General features: G+C 35.2%; 1 protein-coding gene across 6 annotated transcripts in view; it reads left to right on the top strand.

Annotated features, from left to right (window-relative positions):
• LOC132793415 (uncharacterized) overlaps positions 1-13,817 on the top strand; it is a 46,567-nt gene that overhangs the window by 13,688 nt on the left and 19,062 nt on the right. For 2 of the 6 annotated variants that reach the window (XM_060803336.1, XM_060803331.1), the window contains exons 1-3: positions 3,442-3,981; positions 7,827-8,101; positions 12,703-13,100. In XM_060803336.1, coding sequence (XP_060659319.1) covers positions 8,025-8,101; positions 12,703-13,100 — 475 coding nt within the window. In that variant the 5' untranslated portion in view covers positions 3,442-3,981; positions 7,827-8,024. Of the gene's footprint in view, positions 1-3,441; positions 3,982-7,826; positions 8,102-12,702; positions 13,101-13,817 lie in introns of those variants that run through there. The other 4 variants (XM_060803333.1, XM_060803332.1, XM_060803334.1 and 1 more) reach the window with 4 other exon arrangements.

Genomic DNA, 13,817 nt, shown 5'->3' with positions numbered 1-13,817 from the left:
AATATAATTCGACAAAGCAATCGTTTGAGTTCCTAATTGTTAGCGCCATCACGCAAGATGTTATTTGCGGAATTGACTTTTGGAATAAATTTGGAATTTCTGTTAGTTATGTTAATGCAGTAACTGAATCTGAAATTGAAAATGAAACGATACCCAAATTGTCTCTTACAGTAATGCAAAAACGCAGATTACAAGCAGTTGTTGATTTTTTTCCGTCATGCGAAAGGGACGGCTTAGGAAAAACAACACTTCTTGAACATTCTATAGACACAGGAGATAGTACTCCCATTAAACAAAGATACTATCCCATATCTCCAGCTAAAGAAAAGCGACTTTGTGCCGAGATTGACCGCATGTTACGTTTAGGAGTAATAGAAGAAGCTTCGAACTCTGCATGGTCCTCGCCTGTGGTTTTGATTGTTAAACCTGGCAAAGATCGTCTATGTCTTGATTCTCGAAAGCTAAATGCAGTGACGAAGAAGGACGCATATCCCATGCCTAGCTTAGAAGGTCTTCTAAGTCGATTGCCATCTGTTAAGTGCATTTCCAAAATCGATTTAAAAGATGCCTTTTGGCAAATTTCTCTAGACAAAGAAGCGCGACCAAAAACTGCTTTTACGGTATCAAATAGACCCTTGTATCAGTTTACTCGGATGCCATTTGGCTTGTGTAACTCACCTCATACAATGTGTCGTCTTATGGATCAAGTAATTCCCTATGACATGAAGGAACACGTATTCGTATACCTAGATGATCTATTGGTCATGTCCTCTAACTTTGAAGACCACTTACTGCATCTGACCGAAGTGGCAAATAGATTACGAAAAGCGGGACTAACAATAAATGTTACCAAAAGTCAGTTTGGAATACGAGAAGTAGATTACTTAGGCCATGTAGTAGGAGAAGGCACACTTCGAGTAAATCCAATGAAAGTGCAAGCCGTTTCCGAATTTCCGGTGCCACAGTCCAGACGCCAACTGAGACGATTCCTGGGCATGACTGGTTGGTACCAGCGTTTTATTCCCCAGTACTCAACGGTCATCTTTGAACTAACAGAGCTGCTAAAAGGAAAGAAATTTGAATGGAATGAAGAGGCCCAACATGCGTTCGAAGCAATAAAACATAGACTATGTGCTGCTCCGTTTTGCGTCATCCCAACTATGAGTTGCCATTCATAGTGCAATGTGACGCTTCAACATATGGCATCGGCGCCGTATTAGCTCAACTTGATGCAGAAGGCAACGAACTACCCATTGCATATATGTCGAAAAAGTTGAACAAAGCACAACGAAATTATTCTACAACGGAATTAGAATGCTTGGCAGTTGTATTAGCCATTAAGCGATTCCGTATGTATATAGAAGGCCAATCATTCAAAGTTATAACCGATCATGCAAGTCTGAAATGGTTGATGAATCAAACAGACCTTCATGGCAGACTTGCTCGGTGGGCGTTAAAGCTACAAGGAATGGATTTTCAGATCGAACATCGAAAGGGCAGTCAAAATGTAGTCGCTGACACTCTTTCCAGAGCATTCGAAGAAAATGTAGATGTTGTTGAGCTCGAAATACTACCAGAGATAGATTTAAACTCGGATGCATTTCTCGAAAGTGATTATGTCGAGTTAAAAGAGAAGATGAGCAAATCCAATCTTCCGGATTTCAAAATCATAGACGGATATTTATATTACAGAGCAGTATTGCCTTCCGACGTCAGCGAAGATATTGGCGATGGCTGGAAACTGTACGTCCCTACATCTCTCAGAAATTCGGTGATAGTTTCAGCTCATTGTACCCCAACGTCAGCACATTGCGGCACAGCGAAGTGTCTAGAACGCATTCGTAGGCATTTTTATTGGCCACGAATGGTAGTGGAAGTGCGAGACTTTATTAGCAAATGCGAAATATGTCAAACCTCAAAATACCCGACACAAAATCTAAAGCCGCCAATGGGTATTCAAACAATTAGTGAGCGAGTATTTCAAAGACTCTACATAGATTTCATAGGTCCGTTTCCACGCTCAAAACTTGGTAATATTGGAATTTTTATCATCCTAGATCATCTTTCAAAATTCACATTTCTTATACCAGTTAAGAAATTTTCGACTTTAATAATCATTGATCACTTGCGCAACACTGTATTTAACTGTTTTGGCACACCAGAGTTCATAATCAGCGACAACGGCACTCAGTTTAAAAGCCGAGAATTCGCTGCATTTTTGTCTTCGTATGGTATCAAACACATGTTCACTGGAGCATATTCCCCTCAAAGTAATGCAGCTGAAAGAGTCAATAGATCCATTAATGCGGCGTTAAGATCATTTATTCGTTCAGACCAGCGAGAATGGGATATATATGTTAGCAGTATCAATTGTGCTCTACGCAATAACATACATCAATCGATAGGCGCGTCACCGTACTATGTTGTATTTGGGCAGCATATGATGACGCATGGTAAAGACTACACAGTACTTAAAAATTTGAATCTCTTAAGTGAAGGAACTGCTCGACTCGAGCGTGCCGATAAATTCTCTAAAATCCGTGCTGATATTCACAAATATCTGAAAAAGGCATATGAAAGGAATCAGAGATCGTATAGCCTTCGTACTAAACAACGAACCTTTGAAGTTGGCCAGACAGTAATTAAGCGTAACTGGGCACTAAGCAATATGGCAAACAATTTCAACGCTCAGCTTGCACCAGTCGGCCTTAAGGCACGAGTAAAGCGAAAAATTGGACAGGCCTTATACCTATTAGAAAATTTAGAGGGCAAGGAAATTGGTCAATTTCATGCTAAAGACTTGTGGGAATTCAAAGAGTAACTACCTTCTTTCAGATTTTACGTCTTCGATTGAACTCTCGATTAAAATCTGCTGTTGTGAGGTAGTTGTCTAAATTAAAGTTGCAAATTAAAGTTGCAAAGTTGCAAATAAACATCTGATTGTCACAAATCAAAGCATCAGCTGATGCGCCAAAGCCTTAATTAAGTTGGCAACTCCACTTAGCATAGCTCAACTGTTGAGTCTATCGAACGGGGAGTAAGTATTGCAGTGATCCACACAGAGATGCTTTGAGCACTCACTAAGGGCAGCCATCTTCACTTATGCACTTTTTTCACTGAGAACATTAATACATCAGACCAAAAATTTGCAAAGAAAAATTGCAAAAATAAATATAAAATAATACTGCAACCGAGAAAGGAATGCCAACACTTTTGGGCATTCGAGATTTTCTTTGTCCCAACTTGGATTGGCCGGCTCTTTTAGAGAATTTAGAATTGCTAAATTTTCTCTTTGCCACTGATTGGTAAGTAGTGTCAATCTGATTAGACCTTGCGGTAAAATGTTATTTTATGCAGCTTATTGGTCATACCGCTGGCAATTGCACACGCTAGACCCTCCATAGAGTGTAATAGGTGTTGCACATTGCGGTCCTCGCCTTCCCCACCTGTTGAACAGGTGCCACTAGTGAAGCGCACGCGGATATTCACCCTAACCTGCAAGCCTAAGGGAGAATTGGTGAAGGCAGCGAACCTCGCTGCGAACAGCCAGCTAGAGTGGGAAGAAGGCGATAATCTTGCGGCAGCGAATCTTCGCTGCAGATTATCAAACGGTATTCGATAGCGGCTCAGCGAAGGCGATACTAGAGACGTTCAAAGGAGCGTAGATCTTCCGGCGAGAGATCTACGGCTCCACAAAAAACACGCCGGCACCATCTGCATTGGATTGTTTTCGTTCGCAAAATGCACTAAGAGTGCCAACATGGTTTGCTAAATTGAATAATTAAATTGAATTTGTATTAGTACTTGTCAAAAATCGACTAACTCATTTTTTCGACTTTTGTACAGCCAACATGGGGTTCATAGGGATTTGAAAGCCTGATAACCATAACCCTTTATCATCTTTAACAGCTAACATCAACAAGCATATATGCTACGACGGATTCATCAGTTATCAGGCCTGCTAACATCGATGGAAAGTGCGTAAGTACGGCATAGCCGTGTCTATATTATAGTTGATTGGGGTTGTGATTGTGAGGTTCTCAATTCCGTGTGTTCCGTGTTGGTTCTCTATCTTTCGTATTATTAAGTCATGAAGACAACCGTTTAAGTAAAACAAACTAACGTAACGATAAATAAAGGCTCAATAAATCAAGCACTATTGTTAACTAGAGATAATTTTTATAAACAAAATGAAGTATGTTTATTAAATTACTGTATATCATGGAGAAGAAAACAATAATGTGTTAAACTTTTAATTCTAATTGGGCACTGAATGTGCGAGCGTTTGAGATAATGCGAGATGAGTACTGTCCCTCTCCCCTAGTATTACACTCTGTCTACACTTTAATTTATGATGACTTACTACCCAGTCGAAGCCAAAGACCCACCCCAGCCCTGAACTGAGCCGGCAAGTTAGCTAGACAGAGTAGGCTTAGACGAGTAGAACCTCGTGGTGTTCGTCACAGATGATAAGCACGAACGGTTTGATTTCTCCTTTTATAGGACATCGACAGGACATTAGAAAAAAGGCTCGCTTTAGTTCGCATCTCGCGTCTTGCGCGCTTCCTGTTGAGCTCATCACAAACATTAACATTATCTCCATCTCCATCATCCTCATCTCTATCGTTATCATCATTTTTCATTGGCCATCAGGCGCAGACTCTTTTGTTCGATCGAAGCGAAAATTGTTGCTTGTCTTTGACTTCTGTTTTGTATCTTTGTTGCAAGTGGCAAGTTTATCACAGTATCACAGTGAAGTGGCGTCCTTCACTTAATTAGTGCAACACAATTGTGTCGCATTTGGAAATTTTGCTGTGTGTTGGCCGCCAAATGTTGTCTAAACTCTCGAATTCATTGTCCAATTAAAAAAGTTTTATAAATCACTTGAAACTATCAACATTATGGGCTTTGTGGTCTACTTAGTGGGTCCCAAAATCCGCATTATATTTCGGCTCCATCCGCCGTTAATCCGCTGCAAAGTATTCAATTGTTGGCACAAAATTGCCAGCGAGCATCTCTCAACAAATCCCCAACAACTCAACGGCCCAACAACTGCACAAAAAGTGCTGGACCAACTGTTTAAAAAGTTTACAACGTTCTCTCTCTCTCTCTTTCCTTCCCTCTCTCTATCTCACTCTTTCTATGTTGCTCTTCCTCTCATGCATTTTGTTATTCTTTCACTCGTCACACCCTGTGAGCATAAATTTATTAGTGAAGTTGAAGAGTTAGCAATAAAAATACCCTACATGAAAAAAAACAACTATAAAAACAAAAAGTAATTTGGAATTATTTATAACTACTAATAACGTATTTTATTAATTAGAATTCAAAGTTAGTTGCTATAACAGCTGTAGCTGAGTTCGAAACAATTGCAAAAGCGAGTTCAGTAATTTAAATCAGTTAACAAGCAGCAGCTTATACCCTGTAGATTAAAGAGAAGGTATAATAGGTAGTAGAACATACTTAATACTTTAACTTTTTATAAATAAATCTTCTTAAGGAATATTTTACTTGTATGGCTGTAAAAATAAATATATACAGGGTAGCTGCCAAGCTAAGAATATACTCTATATTTTCAAACAACTTTATTATAATATTTACAAAAATATATATTTCTAAAAATTAAGCTTCCAAAGCATACTCAGCATTTTTCATACGTATTTTAAGAACTAGACAATAAGTATTTCAAGATTTTAATAAATATTATTTACAGGGTATCTGCATAGAACAAGCAAAGCAAGCTTACATGCATACATAATTTCGGCAAAATATATTACAATATTTAAGAAAATATATTTCTATTAATCCCTTAACATTTTATAAATATTTGATTGTTATCATAACAATTTTAGAGATTAGACGAGAAAGACTTGGAAAAACGTAAGAAATCTTATTTACCGGACATTCGCGTAGAAAAAGCCGAGCATATAGTTTCATAGATAAATCCATCATAAGAATTTTAGAGATTAGACAAGAAGACTTTAAAATATAGCATAAATATTATTTACAGTGTATGTGTTTTAGGGAAAAATTAATTTCATTTAATTCCTTCAGCTTTCAAAGATGTTAAGAAGTTATGATAATAATTTTCGAGAATAGATAATAAAGTCGTTTATATATATCATACATATAATATCATTTATATTTTATAGTTTAATGAAAATAGGTATAAAAATATTGAAAAACTATATATAAATCTCTTAATTCCTTAATCTGTCAAAGGTACTAAGCAGGTACCATAATAATTTTAAAGTTTAGATAATAAAATCTTTAAAATATACCATAAATATTATTTACAGGGTATCTGCACAATCACCAATTCCCTACTTAAACATTTCTCACACAAATCCATTAGACGTTAGTCGAAAACAGTGTGAAATAATTTTGCAGGATATGCTTTTTTTTGGCAGGATATCCGCTAGTCGTGCACGTCCATTTAGCTGGCTTCCGTTTTGTACGGGACGCTTGTAACTTTTAGTTGACCCAGATACAAAGTTTATGCACATTTCAAATCCAAACAGACAACGTTGCGTATGGGCAATGTTTGCGTTGAGCTCAAGCAACGAGTTAAAAGTTAAAAGTGTCATTATTTGAAAAGCGCAAAACACGCGCAACAACTTTGTCAATGAATGAGTGTATTTAGTGTGTGTGTGTATATGTGTGTGTGTGACAGTGAACAAATTTGCTTTTAATTTGGTAGCACAGACGAAATCGAATCGAAATGTCGCATGCGACAAAATGCTTAGAATACATTTCATATTCATGAGCGGCAAATATTGGCAGGCCAAAGAGAGAGAGGATAGATGGCTCTTGCTCTTGCTCTAATGACAAGCTAAGCCAAAAATGTGGCAAACTATAAAGCCAAATTGTGTCGTAAGAATGTGCTAACGAAGGCAGTCCACAACACAGCACAGAACACAGCACAGCACAGAGCACAGCAGGTGCTCCATCTCGTCTTCTTCTGCTGCTTCTGCTCCTGGCCAAGTTGTGTTTTGGTTGCGGCTGCTTTTGCTTTTGCTGCTTCAGTTCATTTTGCAAATGGCGCAGTCTGGTTAACCCACATTGACAATGGTGTGGCACACACACACACACACACCAACACACACGTACAGCGTGGTTGCTTTCATCAACATCTTTTGCTTGGCGTTACCATTGTGTCAACAAGCGAGGGCAGCCTGTGACCCACTGAGGAGAGACGAAACGAGAGACTGACTCGCTGACTGCGGCATTAACTGCAGCACATTAATGTTATTGTAGGCGTTGTTGCGTGGGGTTGACAACAGCAACAACAACAACAACAACGACGGACAACAACATGAAAAACGCTTTTGTTGTTTTGTGCGATTAAAAGTTTTATCCGTCGTTGTAGTCGAGGGTTTTTCTTGTTGTTGTTGTTGTTGTCTCTGCGTCGTTGCTTCCTTCGTTGCTTTTGGCCTCGTTCTTCTTCTTCTGACATAGTCGCTGGCTTCCCTTAGCTTGTTGTTGTTGTTGTTTGTTGTTTGTTGTTGTTCTTCTTCCTCGTTGTGGCTGACCTGCTAACCTCAGCCGCAGGCAACTTGCAGTTAGCCAGTTCTTCTCCCCCCTCTGTGCCTCCCTCTCCATCTGAGTCCCACTTGGCACACTTTCTGCACAATTACGAGCCAATCAATTGCTCAAGCTGCCAATAGTGTGCAATAAATATTGAGAGCGCGGTTTGTCTACCCTAATCGAACTTGGCATGAAAGTGGCATCGCCCAAGCAACACTTTCCTACTTACCGCATTTATGCTCAAATCTCTCTCTCTCTCATACTTATTCTCTTCTGCTATCTTTTCTACTTTCTTTCAGCAGCTGCGGCTATCAACCGCCCTCAAACACACCCGCACTCACCCATCTACACACACACACTCAGCAGCTGGCTCAACCTACTGAATGACAACTTGAATTGCAATCGCTGTCCAGCAGACTGTCACTGGGCCACACACAGTTGCAGCAGGACCAAAGGGGGAGGGAGGAGCAGCGGGAGCAGAAGCAGCTTAAGCAGCCATGGGCGACCTCCAGGCTACTATTGAGTTCTCTGTCGAACTGCACAAATTCTTCAATGTCGATCTCTTTCAACGCGGGTGAGTTTGATTTATCAAAACTTTAACTAAATTAAATCATAATGAATAAGTACAGAAAAATAATAAGAAAGAAAAAACGTGCTGAAGTCATGAATAAAGTCTTGAATTAAGATTATATGATGTCAAAACTGAACCAAGCAGGTTAATTCTTAAATAAAGATCAAAATTATTCAAAAATTTGATATTGACCAATATTAAATTTCTAAAATTCGAAAGAAACTTTAACATCTTTTAATTCTTCACAACTAAACAATAACTTTTTTAATTAATAAATAAAAAACAAATTAAACGTTATCAAAATTCATGTCTATAATTTAAACTAAAAATAATTAAACTGCCTAAAATAAATAATAAATGTTCTTAAAAACAAATTTCTAAATGATAAATAAATTCTACAAAAATTTAATAATTTCCAACAACCGCAAATAATTTTCCATTTACTCTAAATTAAGTTGAGCTGTCTAATAAGCGAATACAAAACAATAAAATAAATAACTGAATGATGAATAAATTCTACAAAAAAGTTTTAAATTCCCTTCTTAATTACCTTCAACTTCCTAATAAATCCACTCAAAATAAATAGAATACATTTTGCATAAATAAATTGTTCTCACAAATTGAAAAGTTTCAATTAAACTTTAATCTTTTAATTCTAACTACTTTAATTAAAACTGGATTATAAATTCATAATAAATAAGTAAAATAAAATGCTACACAAAATCGAATACAAACATAAATAAAAATAAATTTCAAAGTATTAAATAAATTCTACCAACAATTCAATATAATCAATAATCTCTAATCATTTTGAACCTTTACTAAATTGAGTTAAACTGCATCGAAAATACATTAAAAAATAAACATAAATTTCTAAATAATAAATAAATTCTACAACAGTTTCCAAAATTCGAGTAAACTCTAATAATTTTAAATGTAAATTTAATGGAATTTAACTGCCTGCAAATAAATAAAACTTTGATAAATAATTCGAGCAATCAATTCAACATTTTCAAATAATAAAATAAAATTCAACAGCCTTTAATTGATGATATATAACAATTTCATAGTAAATAACCACATAGGTCGATTCAATGTTGATAATAACCTTTAAATTGTACATAATAAATTTATAAATAATTTGGAATTCCAAATAAATTCGCAACATGAAAGCAATATAAAATGCCAAAATAAACAAGAGTTCGTTAGTTGTACAAACAGCATCAAAAAACTTTAAAACAACAAATACAAAGTTAAAAAAACAATTTGAACCCTGAAGACATTCAGAAATGTTAACAATTGATTGTTAATTAAAGAGATTTTACCATTAAAGTTAAATTAATAACTAACTGATAATCAATAACAATGAACTATTACAATTATATTTAAAGGTTTAATAAAAACATTTTCAATAATGCAAAAGTTATCAACAAAAATAGGCAACAAATAATCTATCACAATTCTCGAGGGAAATTCACATCAACAAAGATTAAATTGGTTTAAAAATATTATAAAAAAAAACTGCATTTTCGAAAACTAAACTTTATTTTGCCTGTCATTTTCATCAAATTAAAAACCAAAAGAATGCATTATTATTGTAAGATATCTTGTAAATAAAATATACATTCAAAAAAAGTAATTCTTTAATTTTGAATATACAAATAACATTTGTTATTCACGATTGCTTATTAAAAATAAAACGCAACGTACTATAATTTGCAATGTGTCTCCCAGCTGGAGTTGGGTCAAGGTCGTATTATATAGAAATTCAACTGATTGATGAGCAGTCGTCGGTCGGTTAATGAGACAATAACACATCACATTCCGAGAATCTCGTAAACGCTCTTCAAAGCGTTCAAGCAATTTGTGTACAATAAATGGAATAGGTGGAAATGCGAGCAATAAACGAGCGAGCTAATTACGAATGGAAATGCATTCATGAGTTGTTAAATGATGCAATACAAATGGGTACTCATTATTCGAATGAATCGGATCGTGGCGAGTCTGCCAAAATACTAAAACGATGAATCTGGGTCACATGCTCCTCATATGGTAAAGAGCTGCACTTGCCCCCAAAAAAAAAACGAAAATATATATTCAAAGTTTCGAATGTTAAGTAAATAGAGAGATGAAAACATTTGTTAGTTTCTGTTTAAATTTAATAAAATTACATTCAGAGGGGAACGAGGAGTAAAGTGCAATAAACAAACACAAATATAAATAACAGCAGGGAGTAGGCAAAAAAAACAATTAAGAAAGATACCGTCGAGTAAGTTCGACTGTGAGATACCCAATACCCATTTTCAATAAAAGCGAAACATTGCGGTATTATTCTTAAAATACAATATGTAATAAAGGCTATATTCGGTATAGTACTTAATTTTAAAATATACCAAAAGAACATACCACAAAATATTAAAAATATACCAAAGGTATATTTTTGGTATAGTACTTAATTTCAAAATATACCGAATCAAGATACCACAAAAATATTGAAAATATACTAAATATACGTATTTGGTATATTGATATAGAGCTTAATTTTAAAATATTATATAACGAATTAATATATCACAAAATACCAAAATATACCAAAAATACAACATATTTGCCACATTGATATGTATATTACTTCATTTAAAATATACATAATTGAAAAAATATCCAAATATTGCAAAATAATATACTGCAAAAATACTAATAATATACTAAATGCTATATTTGTTATATTGATATAGTGCTTAATTTTAAAATATACCGAATCAATATACCGCAAAAATACTAAAATATACCACAAATATACTGTATTTGGCATATTGATAAAGTATTACATTTAAAATATACCATAATTGATCAGCCTGCAAAACAAGCAAGTGCTGCTATTGTATATCTCTATCTCTTATGGTTTCTAAGATCTAAGCTTTCATATGGAAAGACGGACAGACAGGCAGACAGACAGTCTTGGCTATATCGCTGATCAAGAATATAGATGTATATATACTTTATAGGATCAGAGATTCCTCCTTCTGCCTTTTACATACATTTCCTGCACTCACAAAGTTATAATGCTCTCCTACTCTATGGAAAGCGGGTATAAACAGTGCAAATAGGAATTGCAGAGGCAATCAGCAGTGGCAGCTGTAGGCGTTGGGGCGTGACATTTGCAGTGACCGTAGCACTCACTAATTGTCAGCCAAGTGTTTGTTGGGATTTTCAATTTTCATGCAGTTGCCATGCGTTGTCGTTGTCCGTTGTCCGATGTCCGATGTCGTTGTCCGTAGTGAGTTTGCCGTTGCTGCTGCCGTTTTTATTGTTTGTGTTTGCGTTATTTTATTTGCTGCTGTTGCTGCTGCTGCTGACGGTGGCCCTTGAAGATGAACGAGTAGCCAACGCAATACGCAAAGTGTGGACAGCAAATAGGCGAAGCAGAGATTGCAAAGAGGAGGGCAGACAGTTTGTGTTTTAAAAATACCTGAACAACAATCGAAGCTCGCATGAAATTTGCGTAAAAATATAAACAATCTACAGTATCCAAAGGGTAGACAGAGAAAGAGAGAGAGGAAACGATAGAGAACGAGTGACATGACAGAGAGATATAGCAAAAATAATGTGTGAAGCACTGTTTGCTACATACTTGAAGACTTCTGATGATTAAATGAGAAATTTAATGATACAAACAAAAATATTCATCAAAATGTGTAAGCGAACTCATACAATTTAAGTTGAAAAGCAAAGTAAACCCATTCACAAATGTTATTAAAAATAAAATTAATTAAATTTAATAAGGCAACAATATAAAAAAAGTAAGAACATAAATGAAGAATATAATGGATCATTTAAAATATTAGTTAAAAATTAAAAACAAATAAAAAACAATAAATATAACTTTAAAAATAAATTAAATTAATTCATCAAAAATTTCATAACTATAAAATATGTAACGAAATTCAAATAATAATGAACAGCTCTCACATTATTAAAAAGCAATTTAAATTAAATACACTATTAAAAGTAAACTTTAAATCACCGCAACAAAAATCGTAAACAGAATATTTAAAAATTCAATATTCATAGAAAGTTAAAAACATATATATAAAATTATTCGTTAAATGTGATAAAAATTATAAATACCCATTTTATAATAAAAACAGAACAGTGCGTTATTATTAAAATAATACCAAATAGCATACAGAAAAAATGCTAAAAATCTGTCAGTTAAATTATATGAAGCTGAAAATAAAATACACGTTAAATGCTAAAAAAAAAAAGGTTATAAATATGCCAACACTAGAGTATAATTTATAAAAGCTATAAGGTCAATCAATTAAGCTTCATCAAATAATTGATATAAGTAAAACATAAACGAAACGCATAGAAAAATAAAAAGTACAAATACGAGTATGTTTAAAAATATAATTGCCAAAAACGACAAAAATAAAGACAATCAATAATCTTTAGCAACCATACAAAAGCGTGCAACGCTGCGTATGCGTAATTATATGGTGTATGAGTATGTCATACGCCTTGTAGGCCGCCACAATGAATGGATGATTAATCGAGACACTTCGGACACCTTTTCTCTTATTCCCATCTGGCTTTTGCAGGCTCTATCAGGTGCGCTGCGGACTGCGCGTGTCGCCACGCCTACCCGTCCAGGTGGAGACAAGTATTCCCGATGCCAGTGGCAAGCCGAATCTGAACGGACATGGAGCCGGTGTCGTTGATCCGACCAGCGATAGTGAGCGCGAACATGAGCAGCCATCGCCGGAGGATGCTGGCACAACTGTGATGGGCAACGGCAACGGCATCGTGAATGGCAACGGGCATGGAAATGGCAACGGGAATGGGAGTGGGAATGGCAATGGGAACAGCAATGGAAACGGCAGTTGCACATCCGCATCCATAATCAATGGCAGCGGCGCCTCGCGCATTTTTCAGATACTCTATCGCAACGAAGAGGTTCCGCTACGGGATGTCATACACTTTCGCAGCCATCTGCTGGGTGAGTAGAGTGAACAAGAAAGAAAGTTCGGTGGGGTCGACTGTGAGATACCCGCTAACCAATTTCAAGAAAAAAAAAGACTGAAATCTACAGAAAGCTATATCGTTTGAAATATACCAAACTAATATACTGAAGAAATTACTAAAGTCTACCAAAAGCTATATTTGGTATTTTCGTTGAAATATTGGTATATTTCATGTACTAACAAACACACTGAAATATATCGAAAGCAACATTTGGTATTTGCCTTGAAAAATAAAAAGTTAATGACGTTACAAAAATATTTAAATATATCGAAAGCTATGCTTGGTATTTTCGTTTAAATATACCGAATTTATGTACTATCAAACAAAATAAATTATATCGAAAGGTATATTAGCTATTTCTGTTGAAATATGCCAAATGAAGGTCGCGAAAAATACTGAATACATTTAATATTTTCATTAAAGTATGCAAAATCAATACACTTAAAAAATATTTAAAGAAATATTTTGTATATCGATATACTTCTATACTTCTATATTATTTGCGAAATTGATATACCGAAAAAATACTAAAAGTTGCAATTGGTATATCAATATACTACTATACTCAAAATATACCCTAAAGTACAAAATATACTAGATCATCAACATATACTACTATACTAAAAATATACCATAAAGTACTTAATATACTATATCGTCAACGAAATCATTGAAAGCCCGTTTTTTTTTT

The sequence above is a fragment of the Drosophila nasuta genome, chromosome 3, assembly GCF_023558535.2.
Source record: "Drosophila nasuta strain 15112-1781.00 chromosome 3, ASM2355853v1, whole genome shotgun sequence".
Classification (NCBI taxonomy): Eukaryota; Metazoa; Arthropoda; class Insecta; order Diptera; family Drosophilidae; genus Drosophila; species Drosophila nasuta.
This window is presented reverse-complemented; position numbering and strand designations above follow the sequence as displayed.